This window comes from Cynocephalus volans, chromosome 8, assembly GCF_027409185.1.
Source record: "Cynocephalus volans isolate mCynVol1 chromosome 8, mCynVol1.pri, whole genome shotgun sequence".
In the NCBI taxonomy this organism is placed as follows: domain Eukaryota; kingdom Metazoa; phylum Chordata; class Mammalia; order Dermoptera; family Cynocephalidae; genus Cynocephalus; species Cynocephalus volans.
This window is the reverse complement of record NC_084467.1, coordinates 43,495,100-43,521,924: the sequence shown is the minus strand read 5'-3', so window position 1 is coordinate 43,521,924 and position 26,825 is coordinate 43,495,100. Positions and strand designations below refer to the sequence as shown.

The 26,825-nt window shown below is 43.0% G+C and overlaps 1 protein-coding gene and 1 pseudogene across 1 annotated transcript in view; one reads left to right on the top strand and one right to left on the bottom strand.

Annotated features, from left to right (window-relative positions):
* Window positions 1-1,572: 1,572 nt before the first annotated feature.
* On the bottom strand, window positions 1,573-2,963 carry LOC134383003 (2-phosphoxylose phosphatase 1-like; annotated as a pseudogene).
* Window positions 2,964-5,414: 2,451 nt separating this feature from the next.
* Window positions 5,415-26,825, top strand: part of RAB3B (RAB3B, member RAS oncogene family) — a 52,883-nt gene continuing 31,472 nt past the window's right edge. The window contains exons 1-2 of the mRNA XM_063106665.1: window positions 5,415-5,496; window positions 12,776-13,003. Of these exons, the coding sequence (XP_062962735.1) occupies window positions 12,776-13,003 (228 nt within the window). The 5' untranslated portion in view covers window positions 5,415-5,496. The remainder of the gene's footprint in view (window positions 5,497-12,775; window positions 13,004-26,825) is intronic.

Genomic DNA, 26,825 nt, shown 5'->3' with positions numbered 1-26,825 from the left:
GCCTTTCCTGAAGTCTTGAGAGTCATGAAAGTGGTTACATCATATGCGTGATGAACCACTCACTCCATTTTCAGCATTGCAGTGTTTACACACCCTTTTGTCTACCTACCATGGGAGGGTTTCTTCTTACTCTTTTCTAAAAATTTGTCAAAAATTTATTTATAGAAACAGATGTATTCAAATGCAACACTGGACAAAAACAAAGAAAGCTGGAATGCCAATGGCACCCGAAAATCTCACTTGCACTTTACATCTCTTCAAATAGAACTAGCACCATTAATTTAGAAATCACAGATTTAATTATAATTTCTTCTAACATACAAAATACTTCATAAAGATTATTTAACTATCTAGTAACAAAGTTCTTCCAAAAGCATAGTTAAAAATCAATCAGAATTTATCATTTGAAGCTGATAAAAATGTTTTAAAAATTGATCCAATTCCATGGCTTGTCAAAGGGAGTGGGACATAATTAGTTTTATTGGAAGAAAGTGCCTGAATTTAGCTTCTGGCCTTCTAACCACCAAGCAGATACAGCAGATTGCATATTACTCTAGGAATAAGAGCACATCTAAAAATGGTCTTAGAATATATTTTTCTAGACTATAAAAATACTAAATAGAATACAAAATGTCAGCATATATAAAATAGACTAATACAAAATAGACTATAGCAGACAAATATTTAAAACATACTTAAAACTATCTTGTACCACAATCATCATGAACATCAAGTATCATTCTAATATTTTTTCTATGATTCATTCTGATTCAATGTTTATTTCACCTCAAGTGTTGTTGTAGTGTCAGATACAAACCAAATTCTGTCTTTCTAGCAGAAGATACTGGAAGAACCATTGAATAATTCCTGGTATTCAACGGGTTCTCAAAGTGCTGGAAGTCAAACTTGTTTTTAAGATTAGGAGTCAGCAAACCACAGCCTGGGGACCAAACCTGGCTCCCACTTATTTTGTACTGCCTGTGAACACAGCCACACTTACCCATTTATGTATCTTTTGTGGTTGCTTTCATGTTACAAGAGCAGAGTTGAGTAGTTGCAATAGAGACTATAATGTGTCCTTTTGGTCCTCACAGTCTAAAATATTTACTATCTGGCCTTTTACAGAAAAAGTTTGCCAACCCTTATTTTAGATAAATCACTTCAGGAAACCTTTTACTGAATAAGGACAGGATGAAATTGTCCAAGAATAAGAAAATTTTGGCTGAAGTTTGCTGGTTCCATCATGCAGTATCATGGCAGGCCAAAAGAATGCAAACTTGGATTGGTAACTTTGGGTACTGAAATATTATTATGGCATTCCAAGCAAAGTCTGGCTATGATAAAATACCTTCTTTTCTCTGTGAACTGTCCATTTTGTACCAAGTAACTCATGTGCCAGATTATAGCAATGTGCTTACTGTTCAACCCAAACCCTCTATGTGGTTCCCCAAAACAATTTTTAGCCTTTAAACATTAATAATCTTGTAGCCTTAGCAACAGACAGAATTAGAAGCAGACCTTTCCCAGTCTTCTGTATTGGCACATATTCAATCGTGCTGTGTTACGTACCTTTTAGAATCCTTCCCTGTGACATGCATCATACTAATTAGTACTACTGCTACTCACAGCCATAAACATATTCCCTTTGACAAAGTGGACTAAGTTTTCAAGGGGCCACCTGGGCTTGAGAAAACACTTTTGATGGTCCTTGCAGAAAGGTATAGAATGTGACATCAACACCACTGTAAAGAATAAGAACAGAATATTAATCGACAATGTCTTGCCAGAGCTCAAAGATCAATTTGGCCACAAACCTTGGGAACCTGGCTTCTGTAAGGTCCACAGCACTGAGAACTGGTGACAGAATGGCATCGGGAGCAGAATAGAAGGCAAAGATCTCTTCTTTCCTGCCCTGAGCAGCATGCTGCATCTAGTCGATGGTTTGATTCAGGATGGAGTGGGCACCCAGCAACGAATACCCAAGGTACAGTTTCTTCTGCTTTTCTCTCTCATCCTCTTATGCATCTTGATTACCTTGAAGTGCTCCACATCACTACAACCATTTCTGGTGCAGGGGAGGCTGACGTTGTGGCAGAAATGGCAGAGCATGGAGTCTACTGGGTTGGCAGCTCAGAGCTGCTTGGTGGGGATGTCCATGATCTTGGCCATCTCCCCATAGGTCCTCTCTAGCTGGCTGTTTTTCAAATGTTAAGAGGTACTGATGATATTGCTCCTTTTCCAGATACTGGTGTCTCCCTGGGCAATAGCAGTTTCCAGGGCAGTCAGAACACTTGGCTGGTGTCTGAAATAAATCTTCTTCCAGTCGAAATCTGGGAGGAAGCCATAAAGCAAGTCCAGCCCACTTTGCGGGGTCTGGCTTTTCCCAGTAGTCTCTAAGTAAAGCTAGTCTGTGGACTGATTATTCAGTAGGAGTTTGTGTTTTTTTAGGTAGATATCCCTCAGGAACTGGCCATTCTGCAAATGTGTGTGGTCTTCACACAGTGTGTGATTGGAGTTAAAGAGGCGGGGAATTTAAGGGGCTTTCGAAATAAGCTCTGGATCCTTTTTACATGTGACTAATGAAAGCTTCCAGTTCAGGGTGATAAGATTTCCTGTTAGCCATCAGAGTACAGCCGATTTCTTTGTTTTGGGAATGGCATACGGTGGGTACCTGTCCCCGTGGAAAATGAACACATGCACTGAGACCAGCTTAAAATGATGTGGGGCATGGCCTTCCATACTGTGCTTGGCCACACTTGCGGTGCTGCAGTACAAAAGAGCTTCATAAATGGGGTCTGTCACAGGGAGATCCGTCCTTGGGTCTGGCATGATCCTCTTTCTTTTCTTGTTGCTCACTCCATTCTTAGCTGCCAATGCCAGGATCAGGTAGAAGAGCTGCAGGCTGAGGATCAAGAAGGCCAGCAGCACAGCAGCAGCAGCAAGAAATGGTTGTGCAAAAGCATTATTATTCGTTCTATCTTCTCTTTGTGGTTTCACCTCAAATCAGGAACATATCTGCCCATGGGCCCAGGCCCCACAGCTGTGAGCTTGGCTCCTTGCTCACGGCCCCTTCTGACTCTTTATCTAAGTAGCACCTGTTTACACTGACTTTTCTTACTCATCTTTTTCCTTTTCCCCTCCCATTTTGCCAAATGAATTTGAAATTCTCCTCCATTCTTTTACAAAGAGCAATTTGGTCCTCCCCTTCTCCTCCTAAACTTACATATCCACACTCATCAAGGCCCTGATTAGGGCAAAGGGACCTTCTGTTCATTAGGATCTATCCTTCTTGGAAGGCAATTGCGGTTAAAAAAAAATCACATTTTTTTCTGTTATAATAACCACAGTGTTTCCTATTTATCAAGTATTTACTGTATGCCTAGCACTCTATCAAGTGTTTTCCAGTAGCTCATTTTTTCATTTGATCCGTACGACTCTGGAGGTGTTCCTCATTATTGCTCTTTCTTTAAATGAGGAAGGGGCATGTGTGTGTTAGAAAAATGAGGTAATTGATATGAGATCACACAGCAAGCAAACGGTGTAACAAGGATTAAAAGGCAGGTCTGCCTGATCCCAAGCCTGTGTTCTTTCAGCTCTACTACATGGCCTTTCAGGGGAGGAAAAAGGAGAAAGCAAGCAGAAGACTTGAGGCTGCATAAAAGCAATACCATTTATTCTTATACTGTTTCACAACTTTAAAAGGATGGTTTTATATGTTGTCTTATCATTCCTGTGATGAATGAATAATCATTATTACTCCACCTATTTTGAAATGAGGAAACTAGGGCCTTGTGGGAGAAAGGGAGTGAAGGAGCAGTTCAGCATTTTTCATTTCAGTTTCAGGATGTTTCATTTTGAGATTACAGAGGTACCAGTAATGGGTGATTAAGTGGTTCAGTGTGACAACGGGAGCCACTGGCCAAGGTGACATAAAGAGGAGGCCAAAGATGGAGGAAACCCCATGACTACTGAAGAGAGTGGCAGGACAGGGACCAGAGTGAACTGCCATGAGCCAGGGGCTGAAATCTTTAATGCATAAAGAGCAATTTGGCGTTAGGGATGAGGAAAGGTAGAGGGTGGTATGGCCAGAGAGCAAAGGAGAAAGAATTTTTGTACAAGGGGGCAATGCTGACCTCACTCCTGATTTTATGTTGTGTGGGGAGTAGAAAAGTGAGAAGCCTTCTTGCAGAGGCCTACAATGTCCTGGAGGAGGGTCAGGTTTCAATAAAGTCAAAAAGTAACCCGAATGCTCTGAAGAAGCAGAAGGTGTAGGAGTCTGTTGACAAAGGAACAGGGTTCTAGAGTGCAGTGAAAGGGCTAGCAGTGAAATGGGCCGTGGGAAGGTGAATGAAATGCCTGGGTAAGAAGCTCAGAAGAGCAGAAGGATGAGTCTGGAGGATAGGCCAGACAACTAGAGGGACTGTCGATTTGCATGGTTCCCTAGGCTGGAAAGACATACTGTGGACAGGGTCATAATGGAAATTTGGGGGGGGGGGATCTGACTCAAACCTCTAAAATTTGGAATGGGGGAGGAGTGTGGGGGCGGCACAAGGATTCTAGACCAAAGCTGTCAGCTGGCTCCTGAGATCTGAGGAAGACTGGAAGTGAAATCCACATCAGGATTTGAGGGTGGAGTGCTAATTACCTCCTGTACCTGCCACCCCTAGCAGAGCTGGGACTTCCTAATTGCCAGGAAAGAATATTTTCCCATTCCAGTTGGCAGCCTCCAAGCTCCTGCTGGTGATGGGGAAGAACTGAAAGTTTTTTTTTTTAAAACAAAGTTGATGGTAACATGGTGACATTTAAAAAGGTTACTCAGGCTACTGGCGTAGAAGATGGATTGGAGAGTGGAGGCAGGAATGGGGAAGGTGTTGCATTAGACCAGGCAAGAAGTGATGAGGCCTGAGCCAGCGAAGAGCAGTGGAGAGGAGGGCAAGAACACGGTCCGGTGGTGTTATTACCAGACTGAAGGGAGGTGGGGCATGAAGGATTGCGTAGGATGGAGGACGACGCCCGGGCTTCTGGCTTAGTGTCCACCTGTAGTCAGCCGTTCGAACTGTGCCTGCCTCCCTGGGCTTTTGTGAGGATGGAGCGACGTAACCCACAGGAAAGCACTTTGGAAGTGGCAAAGCTCAGTACCCATCATCATCTACATTATCATAAAAGCCCTCTGATCACCCAAGTTCAGCCTGTGGAAGGAGGCGTGAGCATCAAGATAAGCCACGGTAGTCGCCGGATTCCCTACACCTGCCCGGAGCTGTGGGCCGGGGGCGGGGCGAACACCGGCTCCGCCCTTGGGCGGGGCCTGGACCCCGCCGGAGCCGAGCCCAGTTGGAGCCCGAGCCTCAGTGCTAAATCGCCGCGGTGGGGACCAGAGCCGCCCCGCCCCGCCCTGCTCCCCGAGCCCAGCCGCGCCTCCCGCCGCCCACAGCCCGGCCCGACCGTCTCGCGGAGCTGTCCGGGAGCGAGCCCCTCGTCTCGCACTCGGAGTCCGAGGTAGGGGCGCGGCCCCAGCACCCCGCCCGCGGAGGATCAGGGACCGATCCCCGGTGCGGGGCGCTGGGGACCGTGAGCGGGCACTGGAAGGGAGCGCTGGGTAGCGGAGGGGACCCCGAGGAGGAGGGGCTGGGTGAGGCCGCTAAGGAGGGGACGCCGCGACAGTGAGGCGCTAGCTTCAGGAGCGGGCGCTGAGGGGGTCTCCCCGGACCCTGGGGGCCGCCGCGGGAGCTCCACGGGCAGGGGGCGTAGGGAAGGGGAGCAAGAAGGAGGGCGCCGCGGCCGGGAGGAAAGGATGAGCGGCAGCCGGAGGGCAGTGAGGGGTCTCTGGAGGAAAGAGGGGCGTTGGGGGCGGGGGAGCTGTGTGGAGCCAGCTGAGAGGGGCGGTGGAGGGGGTGCAGCAGGGACAGAACTGAGGGAGCGAGGGGAGGGCAGGGGGGAGGCGTGGAGGGGAAGAGCTGAGGGGAGCGGACTGGGCCGGCGGGGGTCATTCTGAGGTGGAGAGGCATGAGGTGCGGAAGGGAAGGGGCGCTGGGCCGGGGGTGGGGGGGTGGGGGGGGAGGGGCGGGGGCGGGGCTGAGCGTGGAGCCCAGCCGGGTGGGGGAGAGGGGGGAACAGTGAACGGAGGGCGAGGCGTGGGGCTTGCAGGCGGGAAGGTGGAAGAATGGGAAGGTGGGAGGCCAGGCAGGGTCTACCCGACCGCAGAGGAAGGTGGCGGGGAGCTGGTGGAGGGATAGGGTAGTGGCCCTGGATATGAGCTGGGGGCGCCTGGGTTCTGGTCAGAAGTGAGGAGGAGGTGCTGGAATAGAGCAAGGTCTGGCGGCTGGAAGTGGAGGAACCGGGAGAAAACTTGGAGAGTTTAGGGTGGTGGGGCGCTGGGTCAGGCTGGAGAGGCCAGGTGTGAGTCGTGGTGTGAGGGTGGAAAGATAATGGGAGTGGAAGTGAAGCCCAGGTGCTGGCTGTGTCAGAAGACTGAGGAGGGGACCGGGCACTGGACCCTGTCACACTGCCACTTGGGATCACGGACAAGAAGAGAATCGTGGACAGAAAAATTCATCCACAGGCCCACTCTGTTCTGGAGTCCAAACATGGAAGGGACTTAGGATAGGGGAAGGCAGTGGCCTCTGGAAGCTAACAGAGGTGTGGAGGGGCGGGAGAAAGAAGGGCCCTCCATCCCAGCTTTCTAGAATCCAGGTGGAAAGGGGTGGGGGACAGTAAAAGGATTGGTTGTGTGCGTGCACAGGAGGATGTCCACTCGTTCTGTGCCTATAAACACATGAAGACAATGGAAGTCATGAAAGTCCTATGTATGATAGTGGGAAGCCCTGGTGCTATGGCAGTCAGAGGAGAGGCATTTTGGTGGAGGCAGGTGGGTCAAAGGTGGCTTGCTGGTATCAGTGGAGGAAAGTGTTTCTATCGGAGGAAACAGTATGGGAAAAGGCAGACGTGTAAAATGATCTCCAGTCCAAGAAATAAATCTCCAGTTTCTTAAGGATTACAATATGAAGGGAGGCATCAGTAACTTACGGAGACTGTTCAAATAGATTTCCCCTCTAAGCTTGGAGCTCCTAGGGTTCTTCTCCATTTCCCCAGAGTACAGCAAGGGCCTGGCCCGCAGTAGGTGCTTAGTGAATGTTGACTAAATAAGTAATTGAGCTGTGGTGGTACTCCTCAATTTCCTCATCTACCCACAAGAATTTTTGTGAGAATCAAACAGAATAATGTGGGTGAAAAGAGTTTTGTAAACTGTAAAGCAGTGTACAAAAGAGAGATGTCACTGATGTTCTTGTGCAGGTTTGCCTCAAAGGTGTGCCTCCATTCTGTTAATCATCATGCCCATGGCTGTCACTTTCCAATCTAGAGAAGGAATGAAATGAACATTTATCAAACATCTATTGTGTGCAAGATAGAATGCATAGAAAGCATATTCCTAGTGGAAAGCTTGGCATTTAGTAGGTGCTTAATAAATGGTGGCTATTATGATACTGTTTCTGTGGCTCTAAGAGATCTGGGAAAACAGTGAGGAGGTGCGCTGGGCTGGACTAGTGGTGATACATTGGCAGTGGGAAATAGCTTAAAGAAAGGATTATGGCTTTAGAGAGAAAAGGCATATAGTAGAGTAAAGTCCACATTTGCCCAGCTTCTTCCTTATCCTCATTGATAAATGCTTCCAGTAAGAAGACAGGAATTGCATTTATTGAGCACCTGCTATATTCCATATACTATGCTAGGCACATTACCCAGATTACCTATAATCTTCCCGACAATGCTTATTTTACAAACAAGGAAACTGTATCTTGCTCATATAAAAATTTTTGCCGACATCTCATAGCTAATAAGTGATAAAGCTGGAAACTGAATCTAGTCTGTTTTATTTGAAACCCCAAATATTTACCCTACTCATGATGACTTGCTAGTAGAAAATGTGAAACACAGAGACAAAAAAAAACAAAAAAAACACTCTCCCATGTACTAGTTTTGATTCTTACAACAGTTTTGCCAGGGAGCCATATTATTAACTCATTTTATAGACAAGGAAACTGAGGCTCAGGGTGTGATTTGTCTAACGTTACACAACTACTGAGACAGCCAGGGCTCAATCCAAGTCTCTCAGACTCAATCTCATGCATTTTCCATCAAAAGAGAGATTCACCCATTCACTTCTTCACTGCATGTGTTGAGTTGATCTCTTCCTGATGGATTTTAGGGCTCTCTCCTCCTCTCGTCCCTCTTTCCTAGAGTTGGCTTCTTCTTTAGGAGTGTATTTCTGCCACCCATCAGACTGAAAGGGTTATTTATTTTTCACAGCAACCCTTGAAGGAGCCATTTCTTTCTTTCCCACCAGTCTGGGACCGGGGATGGTCCCTGGGCCTTCATCTGTATTGCTCCTCACGGAGACAGTGAGCTGCCCAGATCTATCATTTTATGCGACTGTCACAAAAGAGAGGAAAGATTTGATCAATGTTTATCTTACAAATGCGGATCTGCACACAACCCTGTGCAGTGACCTGTCTGCTCAGATCTGCCTCAGGCGGCTGCCTGCTGGGATGCTTTTTGCTTCTCTTCCAAATGTCTGTGTTGCCCCTGTCCCCCTTCTGAGAAGATCCCCATGGGGGCTTCCACCTTAATGTGCCTTTCAACTGAATCCTCAGCTCTCTGCCTCTCCCAGTTCTCACACCACCTACTGGGAAAGCCATGCTGTGTGTACATAGCAGATGTTGACAGTACAGTATGGCAAGTACAGTATGGTAATGAGATGCTTAGGGTGTTGGGGGTGCACTTTTACTCACCTTAAAATTGTTGTGCTTTTTGTCTTCTTTAAGCCTAGGCAAATTTGGGAGTCATTAGGTAACAGAAGTTCTAGTCATGACCCTCCAAGTGACTTGCTTTGTGACCTCAGACAGATCATTTCTGTTTGCGGAACCTCATTTAAAAACATTTTTTTACCTGTACAATGAAGGGAGATGGATCAGACCAGAAATTGAACCTATTTTTTACTCTTGCCATCACTCCCCGCCTGTGGCAGGCATAGCTAATAAAGGCAGGCAAATTTCTCACTGATTTCTCATGTGGCCTGATGAGGCCACATGTATTTTTCTCAACAGAGTGTATGAAGCACACTTATATACATTCTCTTATTTAAAATTCACAGCAGCCTTGTGAAGTAGGTATTATTATCAGATGAGGACACTGAGGCTTAGAGTTTAAGTGGTTTTCCCAAGTTCGTACATTGAGTTACTGGGAAAGCTGGGACGAGTAGCCAGGCTTTTTGTTATGATAAAGCTGCCACTTGAAAATACCTTCTAATTCTAGCAATTTATGAGTATAAAGCTGGCTGCATCAGAAAAATGAAGAGTGGTAATATGATGTTTACGTTGATAGTCTGGCATATGGAAAATGCTTAAATATTTAGGGAAAGAAATAACATCCCCTAAGTGTTTACTATAGGTCTGTTGTTGACAGGGTGTGAGGATGGGTAAGACTCCCCTGAATCCAGAAGGGGAGGCAGACAGTTCATTGTAAAACAGGCCCATGTAATGGAGCCCCAATCAGAGAGGGCAGATGAACAAGATCTGACTGCAGAAATGAATTTAATGGGCCAGTGAAATAATATTTATTGAGTACTTCCCATGGGCCAAGAAATTGTGCCAGATTGTTTACATACAGTACTGCTCATTCCATTTGTACCATAGCTCTGTGAAGTGGGTGGTGTTTTCTCTATTTTAAGGTAAAATGCTGTGGCTTACACAGGCAATATGACTTGCCCAGTAATTCAAATGAGGGATATAGCAGCAATTTTAAACTTTTCCATAACACTGCAGGGTACGAAGTCTAGTCTCAGCTGTTAGCTGTGAGACTAGGGCAAATCCTCTTAATTTCTGACCCTCAGTTTCCTTCTTGACAAGATGGAAATAATAATTCATGTCCTTCCAACTTTATTTCCCAGGTTTATTTAGAGAATAAAATAAGATTAAGACAAGATAAAGGACCTGAAATTGATGTAAGGATCAAATCTGTTTTAGTAAAATTATCCTTTGACTAGCAATTCCACTTCTAGTGATCTCTCCCAAGGAAATAATTAGGAAAGGGAACAAAGATTATGCAAAAAAATGTTCACTGAAGTTTGATTTTTTAATGATTAAGAATAAAAAAACGACTGAAAATTAAAAACAACCTGAAGAGAGTAGCAACATTCTTATATATGCAAAGACTATCTCTGAAGGATACATTAATTGGTAACATGTTTGCCTGTAGGGAGGGGAACTGGAGATTGGGAATCAGGAATGGAATCCGCAAGATTTACTTTCCAGTATAAAGCTTTAGATTCCATATTACTTATTTTTTATACTAAACACTAAGAAATAACACAAACTACAGATGGTGGAAAAGTAATACTTGCAAATAGTAAAAATTTTTTTGAATTTTTCAATAAGTGTATATTACCTTTTAAATTAGCATATAAGGTATAATTTTAAAATAGATGGCATTCTTGTGCATGAAAAAATATTGGAGGAAATACACTAAAATGTTGACAGTAGTAGTTTCTGAGTGGGAAGGAGGCCAGCCAATTAAAAAAAAATTTTTTATACTTTTGTATAATTTACAAATTTTTTATAATGAGTGTATACTTTCATGGTAGAAATTTTATAAACAAAGAAAGATGACTGGCAGCAGAGTGGAGGATGGTATGAGGTCATTGTCATTGCTTCCCTTGTTCTAGGTAGAAAAAGCATAATTCCTTTAAATCATCAATTCTTGCAATAGGTGTTGCACCTTGAAAAACTGAAAAGTTTAGGCTATCAGACAGTTTAAGCAGGCAGTGGCACCCCCGCCTCCAACCTCACTTTCTTTTTCCATGTAATAAATATCTAGATGCTATGTCTCAGTCTCCAAGTGTCCTGGGCATGTTCCACACCTGCCTAGTGAGCCTTGTCATGGAGCAGATTGATACAAGGATGAAGGTGACAGTCTCAGATAAAAGCTTGAGAGCTGGGAGCAAAGAGAAGGAAGAACAGAGGCCATAGGAGGCTAGTGTTGACATATTTGAGGAAGTCTTTTTAAAGGGCTGCTAATAATTCTACATGTTTGTCTGATCTTTCTTCAAGAGAGCTTTAGACCTTCTACATTTGTCAGCTCCTTATTCTTACAGCTCACCTGAGAGGCACATAGAGCCACATCCACCAGTCTCACTACCTTTCTTTTCCTTTAGAGAAAAAAGCAGGAATTCCTAAAGAAAGTGACATTATCTCACATTAGGGCTGTCCTCCCACCCTCCTCTGACCACTCACCCAGTCCATCTGAGTACCCAGTGCTGAGCACAAGGAGAGATTTCATGAGGAGAAGCAGGGTACCTGAGCCTTTCAAGATGTAGAAGAAGCAGTTAAAGACTCAAATAAGACCATGTGACCAAGCACTGGCTTATGGGGTTCAAATTAAAGTGTGCTAGGAAAAGAGACAATGGTGGCAGGTCTGAGAGGGCTGGGGTCTCAGGGAAGTCCTGACATGTAATTAATATTTGCTGAATGAATGAATGAGTGAATTGACAAAGTATCTAGGCTTTGAAGGATTTGGAATAATAAGGACTTATGGTCACACCTATGTGGAATTTACCAGTTTATAAAGGTCTCAATCATTGTTATCTCATTTGAATCCTGTAATAGCCCTGTGAGAAAAGCAGGGCAAAAATTGTTCTTCCTATCTCCCAGATGAGGTCCCAGAGTGATGAACTAACTTTTATTAATTCAGCACACATTTATTGAGTGCTATTATGTGCTAGGATTTGTGCTAGAAGCCAGGCATACATAAATGAAGTACGTTAAGTCCCAGATGCTCAGTCTAAAAGAGGAGCTGGAATAGTAAACAGTTCTGAAAAGATTCAAGTGCCCTTAGAGTGTTCTGAGAGCGTAGGAGCAGGAGTGCATGTCTCTACCGTGCACAGGGAAGATGACACTTGACCTGGACCTACAAAGATGAATAGAAGTTTGTTAGGAGGAAAAGAGCATTCTAGGCAGAAGCAATACATGCATAAAGAGACAAAAGCAAGAAATAATGTGGCATATTTGGAGTAAAGTGTGTAATTTTATACAAAGGTGGCACAGGTTGGTGGAGAGAAGGATTAGAGGAAGATAAGGCTTAGAGAGTTGGTTCTTTGGTTAGTTGGTTCTTTGTCAAGGTGAACAGTTTGGGCTTGATCTTTAGAGCTGTGGGGAGCCATAAAAGTTTTTAAAGCAGGGGAATGATAGCCCTGTACTGAGTTCTTCCTGTAATGTTCACGTGTTTGCTGTTTTTGGCTTTTTCTTCTTCAAAACTCAACTCAGGAGCTGCCTTTTACAGGAGACTCTCCTTGACCACCATGGCTCCAGGTTGGGTTAGATGCTTCCTGTGGACTTCCTCAGCCAGGCCTTCCCTCTGTGTTATCACTTACTTACTGTTTTACTCTATGTTTACCTGCTCTTTTATTCTAGTCTGTGGCCATCCAGAGGTCAGACATTATGTCTGATTCATATTTGTATTCCCCATGCCCAGCACAGGGCTTGACCCAGAACAATGTGCTTAGTAAATATTTGCTGAAAGAATGAATGGGAGGAGCTGGGTTCCACCCAAATCCTGAGACAACATTTGGGGCTGGTACAGTCTTGGGGTGATTCTGAGTAGTGTGCATTTCCTCAGTGATGCTGGAGTGGGGAGTGAGTGTGTGAATGACAGGGTGACCATTAAAAGATTGGTGAGTCGTGACACTAAAGGTATGTTCCTGAGTGACCATAGGTCTCTCTTGTAGATGGCTTCAGTAACTGATGGTAAAACTGGAGTCAAAGATGCCTCTGACCAGAATTTTGACTACATGTTCAAACTACTCATCATTGGTAACAGCAGTGTTGGCAAGACCTCCTTTCTCTTCCGCTATGCCGATGACACCTTCACCCCGGCTTTCGTCAGCACTGTGGGCATTGACTTCAAGGTGAAGACAGTCTACCGTCACGAGAAGCGAGTGAAGCTGCAGATCTGGGTGAGTGCTGGACATCTTGAGCAGCATTGTCCTGAGAAGTGACTAGTCTGCCAGCACAAGGGTTGTGAGGTGGGGCCGGTTTGGAACTTCTGGGTCTCAGTGTCAAGTGTTAATGCTGTTTCAGGTCTGGGCCCTGGATGCCTCATGCTGGTTTTATACAAGTTTGCTCTCCTCTGGGGGTTTAGTTGCTTCTGTTGATTAACTGTCCAAGAGGCTTTATCTTGACTTGTGTAACTGAGTGACCAAGAAACTGAGCTTTGGAGTTAGAGACCTGGGTTCAAATTCTACTTCTGCCACTTACTAGATATGGAGACAACTAAATTTCTTTTTCTTTTTATTATTATTTTAACTTCTCGATATACATTATAGTTGATTTTCATGACCCCTTACCCATTCCTCTTCCCTCCTCCCTCACCCCCCCCCCCACATCATATCTGTTCACTTGTCTTAAAAAGGTCAAGGAATTACAACTAAATTTCTTAACTTCTCTGGGACAACCTTTCTTCTTTGGGGATTATAATAGCATCTACATCACAGAGCTATTGAGTGCTTTGCATAGTTCCTGGAGCATAGCAAATGCACAATAAATGTTAGCTACTGTATCATTTCTCTATTGTTGCATAACATATCATTTCAAAACTTGGTGGTGTAAAACAACAATAATAATCCATTATCTCATAGTTTCTGTGGGTTGGAGATTTGGGAGTGGCTTGGGGTTCTCATGAGGTATAGTCAGATGTTGGCTTGGTTTGCAGTCATTTGAAGAATTGACTGGGATTGGAGGATCCACTTCCAAGGTGGCTTGCTCACATGCCTGATGTTGGCTATTGGGAGGAGGGCTTCCTTCCTTCCCATTTGGTCCTCTTAGAGTGTCTTCACTAAGCTGCTTAAGTGTCTTCACTGCATGGCAGCTGGCTTCCCCCAGAGTGAGAGGTCTGAGAAACAAAGGAGGAAATGGCAATATCTCTTATGACTTAGCCTTAGAGTATTCCATTGGTTACTGATTCAATGTGGGAGGAAAACTACATAAAGTTATGAATACGAGGAGAAAAGGATCATTGGGGACTGTCTTGGAAGCTGGCCACCACAACTACTATTATTGGTATCCACCAATTGTACTAATAAAATATGTATATATTTTAGATGATATAGAAACATGTAGATCATATACTTTTCGATAATAAATTAGCATTAGGATTGGAAATTTTTAAAATTTGTGATATAAAGTACTCAAAACATGTATTGTTTATTATCTATTCATTCTACTTGTTCAGTGTATATTATTGAACATATATCTTATTGGGACAGTCTGTATACAGTACTTTTATTTTTATAAATTATTTCTCATATATTAATATATCTCACAATTAAAACTATGTGTTAGATATTATTTTAATACACCCCTGTTTTGCAGAGGAAAAAACTCAGTCAGAGATTAACTAACTTGCCTTAAGTCAACCACTCAGCTATAAAGTAGGATTCAAACTCTGATTTTCTGATTCTAAATTATGTGCTCTTTTCTCTACACAGTGCATCTATCTTCTAAAGCCCATGTTTCCATTTATGATAATGCTAAATATTAATTTATACAGAGATAAAAGTTCATTTTGTTCATTTACTCTCTATTAAAGGTATTGAGGAATCATAAAACATTAGGAAGGGGAGAAGCTATACAGGTCATCTAGTTCATTTGTTCCCTAAGTTTGAACTCCAGACCAACAGCATCAGCATTACCTGAGAATTTGTTAGAAATGCAAATTCTTAGGCCTCACCTCAGACCTATTGAATCAGAAACTCTGGGAGGGGGGCCCAAGTCTGTGCTATATAACAAGTCTTCTAGGTGGTTTTGAGGCAGGCTAAAATTGGTGAACCAATTATCTAGTTTAATTGCCTTGTGGTGAGAGTCAACAAGCATTTAATAAAAACACCTATTATGTGCCAGGTGCTTTCACTTGTGTTATCTGACATCATCTTTGCAGCCAATGCACAGAGGACTGTGAAAACACAGGGTATTTGGGGCATGGTGAGCAATACAGTGAAACTGGATTGAGGCTGTAAAAGAGCAGGGAGGGGATGCCAAGAAAGAAATTTGCTGGAGAGGCTACAGGTGACAGATTGGGGGTCAGGGAAACCTTGTTCAACAAACAGAGGGTTCTTGGCAGAGAGTACATGCCTGAGGACTGCTTTGGGAGCTGAAGAAATCATTACAGCTTATTTTTATCTATGAATATAAAATAAATTAATTTTCACTAATATTTACCAAGTGGTTTGACGCAGATATCTTCATTTGATTCCAGTATCAGATAATCACATATCCTATACTCGAAAATCTTGAAGTAGGAGGAGGCATTCTGCCCTTCTAAGGGGTGACAGTGGTGGCTCCTTCATTCCTTTGTTCATTTTCAGCATTTTGTGAGCTTTTGTGGTTTAACTTTGCCTGGTTAAGTGGATTTATTGATTATATTATCTAGTTTTAACTAAATGAAACCTCACAATGGATATGTGGTTTTTAAAGAGCCCTGTAAAGAAACCTCCGACTGAAGACCATACTAATTATAGAGAACCCAAGTGAGCATAAGAAAATGGTTGAACTGATATCTCTCTGACTCCTAGCACAAGTTCATCATCAGACACGTTTCCGCAATGACTATCTGATTAGATCTGACATAGTCAATCACATTACTTTTGCAAAAAAAAAAAAAAATTAGCGAGGTATTTTTGTGTGTGTATGTGCTTTTACGTAGCAAAAATAAAGTTTTCTGTACTGTTCATAAATACATTAAAATTTAAATATTGTTTATTTCATTTAAAAATTTTAATATCTTTTGTGTTCAGAAGTAGATATGTATGTGTATACAATCTAAGTATATACATATATATTGTGCATAACTACACCTGAATTTTTCTTACATGCTACCCATTAGTCACTTAGTAGCTGTCTTGGTTATCAAATTGAAAAAACATTCTGTATATAGGGTTTGGTACTATCCGCAGTTTCAGGCATCCACTGTGGGTCTTGGAACTTTTCCTCCTATAAGGAGGGACTACAGTAATTGTAAAGGGTGAGGGAGGAACACATACGTCTATTTATATATATCTACTTGTGTACATAAAAGTTCTGTGATTTTTTTTTTATGCTGTATGAGCTTTGGTAAGTCACTTTGCTTCTATGAATAGATAATATCTTTGACTATAAAAGCCTCACAGGTTTGTCGAGGGGGGCTAAATGTGATAACAAAATATTATGTCTGGCACATACTAGGAATGCAATAAATGTTAGGTTCCTTCCTTTCTCTGCCTCTTGGTCCACATGCAAAGGGTCACTGGGTCGCCTCCCAAGGATTCCCATCTGCAGTTGCATGTGTGCGGTGACTCACTAGCATAGTATAAAATGTTCAATTAAATTCCTCCAGCCCATTTGATCTCTCCCAGGGGATTTCAGAAAGCCATTGTCAGGGTGAAAGTTGGAGAGGGAAGAAGAGTTATGAGCATTGCTGAGCAGAACCACCCACAAAAGGAGTTTCTGTCATCTCTGTGGGATCTCGGATGATGAGGGCATTAGGAATGCTATTCCCTGGGGCCCCTCACCACATGAGTCTCTGAGAGCCTCCTCTGTTTCCTGAGAAGTTTACTATTGTGGATCAGAGAAGAAAATCTTACAGAGGAGAGGGGGTTGGGGGAGAATTTTCATTAATAGGGTGTGAGAGCACGCACGAGTGTGAGGGGAGCTAGACTTGGTAGTTCCACAGAACCGACCTGACTAGAGGCCACTTACTACTGGGTGTTGGTTGCCAAGCAACCCCTGGAGACCTGTAGGAAGAGGAGAGAAGGAAGGGGCTTCCACCACCTCCCTGTGGGGTCCATTGCAGAGGCTGTCAGGTCTGGTGCTGGTCAAGGGAAGAATCTGAGGTTCTGTGGGAGGACTGAGCTAACCTAGGACTCCTGAGCTAACCCAGGAATCCTGGGTTCTAGTCCTGTTTCTGCCCTGTAGTCATTGAGTGATCTGGAGTGGCCCTTCCCTCTAAGGGCCTGTTTCCCCAACTATCAAATGGGGAAATAGTCTTTGCTGTCCTTGCCTCATGAGTTGTTGTGAAGATCAAGTGAGGAAATGGAAAGGAAAGCCCATGGAGAACTATGAAGTCTTGAATAGATCAGAAGGACTGTGGGTATTGTCAGCCATGCACATTCTTCTTGTATGTGCTTTAAATCATTCTTTGTTTCTTTCACACCTTCCCTCTGACCCAGGGAGGTAATTATCTCCTTAAAGAACGGGTGGCTGAGGCCAGAGATGTCAAGTTACCAGTGCAGAGTCAAAATGTAAACTTCATTTTTCATTCCTTCAATAGACATTTATCTGGTACTCACTCTGTGCCAGGGGTGGGGATACAACCTTCCTACTCTCATGGAGTTTATGCTCTAGCAGGGAAGATAGACACTAAGTACATGAATGAAAAGGATCCCATTTCAACTGGTAAGGACCCTCTGAAGGAAAGAATAAACTTGTGTCAATCTCAGGTAGTGGGAGTCCTTGAACAGTGACTTAGGTCCTATAACTTGACGTGCAGCTTGGGTTCAGGCTCAACTCTACTCATAACTTAAAAGGCTAGCTTAGCTGATGAGCTTCACCACATCAGCTCTCCGCAGGCCTGGTTCCTGCCAGGGGATGCAGTGGCAGGGGTCTCCACTGTAGAAAGACAGAATCTTATCTTTCCTACTCCCACCAGTGAGATTTTTTTGGTGACCTGCATGTCAAGAAGACTTTAAAGATAGGAGTGTCTCATGTGTCTGAGGGGAATGGGGATCAGCGAATGGACTGGCTGGGCTCTCCAGCATTCTTCTATTGCAGATTCAAGGAATCTGTCTTTTGTGATGGACTTAGAGGCCACTGTCCTTGCTTCTTGGTCTGTCCTGGTATTGCCATTATTCTTCCTCTTTCTCTTCAACTTCCTCCTCTGAGGTCCTCAGCCATCATGGCACTTGTGTGTACCTCCATTAGCCTACTTTTTTTTTGCTGTGTTGGTGATGATTTAAAAGAGATAATGTGCATAAAGCATCCACATAGTGCCTGGCACAAAGTAAACACTCAACAAATAGTAGTTTTTATTAAGGTTCTGGGGAGATCAATAAATGGCACTCCTTTTCTTCCCCACCTAAATTTGGAACCAATTGAGAGATGGATGCAGGAGTCAGAGAGATGGGGAGTAATGTGAAAACCTTATTACTCATAAAAGCTAAGATAAAGCACACAGCTAATGTCTTCAGGCAAATGGGGCTTGTTAATACTTTACTCTGCAGTCAGACAGACATACAAACCCAGTCACAGCCTGACATGGGCCACTAGCTACAATTGCCCATACAACATGCACTCAAGATCAAAGTCCACGTGGCCCAGATTTACTAATATTTAAGGATCAAAGCATTCCAGCAGGTCTGTAGTAGGAGCCTCTATCTCCATGGACAGCCTTCCTCATGGAGGCAGAAAGGAAGGTCCCTCCTCCAATAGCTCTTATTATAATTAAAGATATAGATAGTAAGCCTTAGCTCCAAAGTGGGGAGGGAGGGGTTGGGTAGAATGATGAAAGCTGGGACAAATAGGAGAAGGAGTCTTAAGAGTGAAGAGAATGACTCCCTGTATGATCAGGAGCTGAGAACAGCAAGGCTGGAGTGAGATGGGGTGTTGGGCAGTCAGGTAGGCTCACTCATTAGCTAACTGCCTTATTCCCACACAGCAGCCTTAATGAAATTTTAGGCCACCACATGGCTTTGGAGCCACTTATAAATATTAAAGCTAGTGAATATTAAATCTTAGAATGTCAGGGACCTGTATTTTAGGGCCGGTAACATAAGAGTACAATGAAATGGAAGGGAGCTTAGGAATGTGGGAAAGGTAATCACTCCAGAAACCTAGACTAAGGAGGATTGTGGCTCTGGAGCACTCATTTAACAAATATTTACTGTGTTAAACTTTGGGGATAGAGATATTTGTATGAATATGATACATTCTCTGCTTTCCAGGAAATAGTGAGACTGAATTTCCCTCTGAGCTCCAAAACTGAAATAAAATGAATACCATAATTCTCTTATTCTGATTAAAGGAAGCAAACTAGGACATCAAGAGAGACTTTTCCTTAGAACTTAAGAATTTATAATAATGGATTATTATGTGAGATTGGGCAGTTATCTAATGGTCATCTGTATTAATTCCCTATTTCTGCTCTAACAAATTACTATGAACTTAGTGGCTTAAAACAACACAAACCTGTTATCTTACAGTTCTGGAGGCCAGAAGTCAAAAATAGATCTTACTGGGCTAAAATCAAGATGTTGGCAGGTTCATGTTCCTTCTGGAGACTCTAGAGGGAGAATCCTTAATTTGACTTTTTCATTTCTAGAGGCTGTCTACATTCCTTTTCTTGGGGCCCATTCCTCCTTCTTCAGTGCCAGCAGTGTAACATCTTCCAACCTTTCTGTTTCTGACCCTCCTGCTTTTCTCTTATAAGGACCCTGTGACTCCAATGGGCCCAACTGGATATTGTAGGTTAATCTTCCCTTCTCAAGATTCTTAATGTAATCATATTTGCAAATCCCCTTTTGCCATGTAAGGTAAAATATTCACAGGTTTTGGGGATTAAGATGTGTATATCATTGGGAGGTCATTATTCTGATTACCACAGAATCTATTAATAACATGGGGACGAATTAATATAAATTCTCCCTGTCCTTCAAGGCTTCAACTCAAGTTTCTTCTCCTGTGAAGACAGCCTCCTCCACTAACTGCCTGAAACAGGCAATGTGTGTGTCTTAAGCTCATGCTGTCTGATGAGATTGGCCTGTCACCTTGTTAGGTTTCCAACAAGCCTGTGAATTTAGATATAATCACATCTCAGTCTCTCATTTGAGACATGAGGAAGCTGAGGCTCAGAGAGAGAGAGGGACTTTACTGAGTGCCCATGGTGAGGTTTCTTAATATATTCCAGTGCTCCTCCTGCCACCTTCAGTAAGGTGAAATCTAGCCACTTGAACATAAGCTTGAGACATGTAGAGAGACTGATGGGCAGCACAGAAGAATCTGGAGGCTGAACAGCGAGACTGGTGCTCTGACAAGTCCCTATGGTTCCAGGAATGTGGACACAGTTCCTGAGTATACCATCCCCTGCTTGGCTCTTATGATTATCAGAATTGATTTTTCTAGGCAGCAAGTTTCCTGGTGTGGCTGCAGAGACATGCTGACACTTTCATCTCCCCAAAGCCTGTAGGAGCCAGTTGCCGGAGGAGGTTTAGTCTGATTTTTAAAATTACAACAAACACTATGGGAAATCAAATCAGAATTGCAGGCATAGCCTGCCTTTGTAATTTGCAAATGAATTAACCAGCAATCCTGATGGGCTGTTCAAGAGACCTCCAGGACACATTCTTTGGGTCCACAACCTCCTTCCCCTGGTCCAAATTGGTGTGGGAGAAAAAGAAATAACCTAGAAGCCATCTGCGCATTCATTCATCCAATAAACATGTATCATGTCACTATTATGTGCCAGGCGCTGTTGTAAGAGGGCAAATAAAGAGCTACAATGCAATACAAATTATTTAATAAAGGGATGAGGAAATTGTTGTAGGAACACAGTTACCTCTACCTGGGAAAATCATTGATGACTTCAGAAAGGAGGGGACATTAGATCTAGGTTTTGATAAATGAATACAAGTTTTTCAGGTTAATGTAGGGGAAAGGCTTTACAGAAGAAAAAACATTTGCAAAAGTATGATCGCTTTTGAGGACCCTTTACATGTCTGGCTGTGCCAGGCTCTGTAGGGATTGGTAAAATAATATCCCTACTTCTAAGGGTCACTCAGTATAGGGAGTGGAGGGGAGAGGATATAGCATGCGCACACAAATATCAATAATACATTGTAGACACTGAGCAGGGGAATGACATGGTCTGAAAAATTTTTTAAATACACTTTTTATCCTTGGATAATTTCAGATTTATAGAAAAGTTGCAATGATAAGACAGAGTTCCCATGTATCCTTCATCCAGTTTCTCTAATGTTAACATATTGTATAACCATGGTACATTTATCAAAACTAAGAAATTAACATTAGTACAATATGATGAACTAAATTTATAGACTTTATTTGAATTTCCCTAGTCTTTTCTACTAATGTCCTTTTACTATTCCAGGATCCAATCCAAGATACCATATTGCATTTAATAACATATTTTTTTATTGACATATAATTCATATACCATAAAACTATACCTTTTAAAAGTGTACAGTCCAGTGATTTTTAGTATATTCACAAAATTTTGCAACTATCACCACTGTCTAATTCCAGAACATTTTAGTGACTTACATCTTAATATTTAACAGGATTTCTCTGAGGCAGGGTAATGCCTGTTTCAAGAATAAATTACCGGGCTGGCCGGTTAGCTCAGTTGGTTAGAGCATGGTATTATAACACTAGGATCAAGGGTTTGGATACCCATACCAGCCAGCGACCAAAAAATAAAATAAAATAAATAAATAAATAAATAAATAATGAAGAGCAAAGGGCAGAAGCAGGGAGAACCAGTTAGGATTTGCACCAATTAAGGCCGGGAATGATGATAGCTTGAACTATGGTGGTAGTGGCAGTGGTAGTAAAAGTAGTCAGATTCTGGATATATGTTGAAAATATTGCTGACAGGATTTGAACTGGATATGGAGGGAGAAAGAAGAAGAAGAGTCAAGGATAATGCAGAGGGTTTGGTTTGAGCGACTGTAAGGTTGGAGATGCCTCTGACTGAGATGAGGAAGACAGCAGGAAGATCAGGATTTCAGGAGACAACTGGGGACTGACTTTGGTTATGTTAAGTTGGAGACACCTGTTAGATAACCAAGTAAAGATACTAGAATAAGCAGTTGGATAAATGAGTTTGCAGTTCAGGGTGGATGCCCTGGCTATAGATATAAATTAGCAAGTCATCAGCATATAGATGGTATTTAAAATCATGACACCAAATGAGATTAACAAATGAGAGAGTGAAGATTGAAAAAAGAAAAGGTCCAAGGACTGAGCCCAGAGACATCCCAACACTAAGTTAAGATGTTGGGAAGATGAGGAGGAATCAACAAAGGAGACTGAGAAGGGGTAAGTGAAAAGGGAAAGTGTGGTGTCCTAACAGCCAAGTGAAGATAGTTTTACAGAGGAAGGAGAGATCAGCTGAATATGTTTAATATGGCTACTAGGTTATAAATATGAGGACTTAGAATTGACTGCTAGATTTAGCAATATTGAGTTCATTGGTAACCTTGATACAAGTTGTTTTGGTGGAGTGGTAGGGGGAAAAGCCTGTTAAGAGTGAGAGAAGAGAAATTAGGGACACCAAGTATTTCAAAGCACTTTGAAGGATTTTACTGAAAAGAAAAGGGGACAGTTGGGGTGGTAGCTGAAGGTGAAGGGAGAAGTGAGTCAGAAGAGGTTTTTGTTTTTTAAGAGGGGAGAGGTAACTGTTATTTGTGTGCTGATACAACAATCCAATAGAGATTAACAAACCAAGCAAGCAACAAAGAAAGAAAAATACAAAACTGATATGATATAGGGGAGAGAGGAGGAATTTCTGGGACAACATCCTTGAGCTGGCGAGAGGGGACAGGATCATGTGCAGAGTCCTTGCTAGGAGCACAGAGTGTGCATCCACATTAACACGGGAGAAAGCAGAGGGCTTGGGCATGGATGCTGCTTGGGGTTACATGTGCTGGTTAGAATTCTCTTGGATATAATTTTTTGACAAAGTAGGAAGCAAGGTCATCAAGCTGAGAGGGAAGATGGGGGAGGAAGCTGAGAGATTTCAGGAGAGAGGAAAATCTCATCTAGGAAGGTGAGAGTGAATAGACTAGGGAAATGTAATTTGATTGCTGATTAGCATTAAGGCTCCACTTGAAATTAATGATCATAAATTTAAATTCATGAATTTGAAGCATGGTTGTGTTTTTCTCCAACCATGTCTTGCTCTATGGGTAGAGGCATACAATAGGCAGAGAGTTGGTGACTTTATAAAAGTGTGGTTTTACTGAGTATGACAAAGCAATAGAGGATTAAGGGAGTTAAGGGTGTGTACAGGGAAGCCATTGTCATGATTGACCACAGAATTCAAGCTGGGCAGATAGATAAGGACACGAGCGGGGAAAGGACGGTGAAAAGATAGTAGGAGATGAAGACCATTGAAGCTAGGAATCTAAAAGGAATGAGCTGGAAAGACCACAGTGGTCTGAGAGTGGGAGGCTTGAAATTACTATTGGTAATAAGGCTGAGGGTATGACTGTGAGAGTGAGTAGCTGAAGTAGAGTTAGATATCAGTATCACTGGAAGAGGGGAGTTCAAGGAAATGAGAGTCCAATGTTGGAACCCTCATCTATGTGGATACTGATATCACCAGGAATTATGGAGACAGTAGCAGTGAACCAGGAGCTGTTCATTAGTCAGTAGAGGTATAAGTGGGTGGCATAATCTCATCACATGAGATTCAAAGCTGGAGGTGTTTTGTTTTGTTTAAAGGAGGGAGAGAGAATGATCTGGAAGCAGATGTGAGAAGTAAGAACATATATCCCACCTCTTGGCTCAGTGACTCAAGGGTGATGAGAGAGGAAGTAACCAGCAGTTTGGAGGCTTTCGGGGGAAGCCATGTCCTCAGGGAGAGCCAGATTTCAATTACAGCAAGGAGATGAAGGAAACATTCAGAAGAGAGGTTGAGCAAAAAGAGATTTTTTTCTGATGAGGGAAGCTGAATTTCAGAAGTCCCAGGGAAAGGTCTCATTGGGGAAGGGAGGAGACAGGGTTAGAAGAGATGGCATACCCAGTTGTGTGGGAATCAGAGTCCAGTGATCAGGGATAGCCTGGGAGACTTGGGCTTCTTGCCACGATTAACATGAACAGAGGAAGAAAAGGCATAACAAAACAAATTATAATGCAGACAGATGGCTCCAGGACAGACAGTGGTTGTGTGGGAGGAGGGGTTAGGACTTTGCTTCCTCTTGATCCCTGTTTTTAGAGGCTCAGAGGCTGGCAGAGGTGTCATTCTCATTCTGAATGCCTGTGACTTCACACATCAATAATTGTTGTGGTAATAAACAGCAGCTATCATTTATGTAAAATGCCCTCACCTGTAAATAGGGTTAATAGTATCTCCCACTGGGCAGATGGGAGCTGACAGTAGCACTGTCTATCATGCCAGCACTTTGCTCCATGCCTTCATTGACTCACTACATCCTCACAGTACCCCTGTGAGCTAGGTACTATTATTATCCCTGTTTTACAGAGAAGTAAACTGAGGTCCAGAGGAATTAGGTTGCTTACTCAAGTTCACACAAATAGTAAGTGGCAGAGTCTAGATTTGAATCAAGGTCAATCTGACTTCAAAACCTGTGTATGCCCTGTGCCCTGTCCCTCTCCTCTCCTTATTATATCATCATAGGTAAGAACTTTGGTAAAGCACTCAGTAAATGGTGAAAATGTTATTAAGAATTATAATTTATTGGGCAGCAACTATATATTGTGCAGGTGCATTACATGCCTTTTTTCTTGTAATTGTTACAGTGATGGTTCACAGACACACAAGGAAACTGAGACTCAGAGAAGTTAAAGAACTTGACCAAATCATAACAAGACTAGTAAATGGCACAGCTGGCATTCAAAATTAGGGCTGTCTGCTGACAGAGCTTGTGTTCTTTTCATACCCAACTGCCTTCCCTACTCTTACCACTGCCCAGTGAAACCCCAGGGACCTCACAGGTGGTAGAGATCAATGTCACTGCTAAAATTCAGAAACTCCAAGCGAACATTCTCAGAAAGGGACAGGTTATCCATTGCAAACTATCACCTGTTAGCTTTCCAGCTCCCCTCCCTTTCTACTCGCCCTTCTCTCTCTCCACTCTCTATAACTTCAAAGGTGAGTCTAATGAGCATCCAAGATTAGGCAATACTGGTGTATAGGTATATAATTATATGACTTGGCACTTAATGTAGTGGTCTCTGAGGAGCTGCTGCATGTTCTGGCACAGGCTGAGAGGATGGATGGGGGTTTGGTTAGTTCAACTGTGGTATACGTAGAATGAGCACGTGGCACCAACAGTGTGATAAGTAACAATGTTATTGAACCTCAGTTTCCTCAGCTGTAAAATAAGAAGAATATTAATGCCTACTCCTTTAAAAAAAAAAAAAAGATGACTGGTAAGGGGATCTTAACCCTTGACTTGGTATTATCAGCACCATGGTGTCCAAGTGAGCTAACCAGCCATCCCTATATAGGGATCCGAACCCTTGGCCTTGGTGTTATCAACACCACACTCTCCCAGTTGAGCCATGGGCCGGCCCTTAATGCCTACTTCTTAGTATTGTAGTAAAGAGCAAATGAGACAATATAAGGAAAGGACCTAGCATAGTGTCTGTAATATAGTAGGTGCTCAATAAACTCACCTAAAGTCACACAGTGAGGGGGAGAGCCAGGATTAGTTAATGAGTGGTCTATTATGCTGTACCGTTTTGACCCATCTTAGTGGTTACTACTACTTTTAAGGTTGTGAGCCATGGGATTTACCAGGTGGAGTCATCAGCAGAAAATTAGACGACTGGCCATTTTCATCCCCATTTTCAATGCATGGAAGAGCAGCAGTGCTCTGCCCCTAAAGATGTCCAGTTGCCTTCAAAGGCTGGAGATTCTCCAACTTTCTTGAATTCTGCCTGATGCATTTCTAATGGCAGAGGTGGGAGTAGGGAAGGCCATTCAACTGGAGATCTATAATTCCTTCCTCCTGCAGACTCCTCCTTCCCCTACACTATTGATTGCCCAACACCATTGCCCCACACCTTGGGTTGCCAGGTGACAGATGGAAACTCTTATCCTCTCTGTAGTCCTGTGCTTCTCACCTTCCTCTGTGAAGTCTGTCGACTCTGTGCTAATGACGCAGAGGCTCTGAGCTCAGGCCCAGATGGATGGGAGGTCAGGTCCAAGGGGATGTCTATGCTTCCTCTCTTGAATACCCCCAGCACTGCCCCCAGCTCAAAACTGAGGGTTATCCTTTATTCCTTTCTGCTCTTGTCCCATTCGTCCAATTGCTCATGACAACTATCAATGCATCCCCTCCTCAGCTCTGATCTGTATATATTTAGTGAGGGCTGACTGTGAGCCTGGCTCTCCCCTCTGCCCCTTTCCTACCTCAGATTCCTATTATCTCCCCCTTAAACTGTAGCAGCAGCCTGAATGGAGCTCCTTGCCCTTAGTCTTGCTCCCTCCATATGCTCTCCTGATCACTGTCACTCTAGTGGTTAAAACCCAGAGAGGGCTCCCCATCAATATGCAACTAATTCCTTTCCTGGCATTCCAGGCTCTTCTTGCCTTTCCAGCTCCACCCTTCAGGCAGTCCATGCTCCATCCAAGTGTTCTCCAAATTCCTAACCCAAACAAAGGGTACACATAAAAAAAAAAAAAAAAGACAAAACCCCCTAACTTTATATTTTAGAACAGTTTTTGATTTACAGAAAAATGTCAAAGATAGTACAGAGTTTCCATTTACCACACACTCAGTTTCCTTGTTATTACCATCTTACATTGGATGGTACATTTGTTATAATTAACCAAAATTGCTACATTATTATTAACTAAAGTTCACAGTTTATTCCATTTTCTTTAGATTTTTCCCAATGTCCCCTTTCTGTTCCAGGATCCCATCCAGAATAGCATTTCCATTTAATTGTCATGTCTCCTTAGGCTCTTCTTGGCTGGTGAGTGTTAGGATGTGCCTTTTTGCTCCTTATTTTGCCCAAGTTGTTCCCTCATCTCTAGAGGTT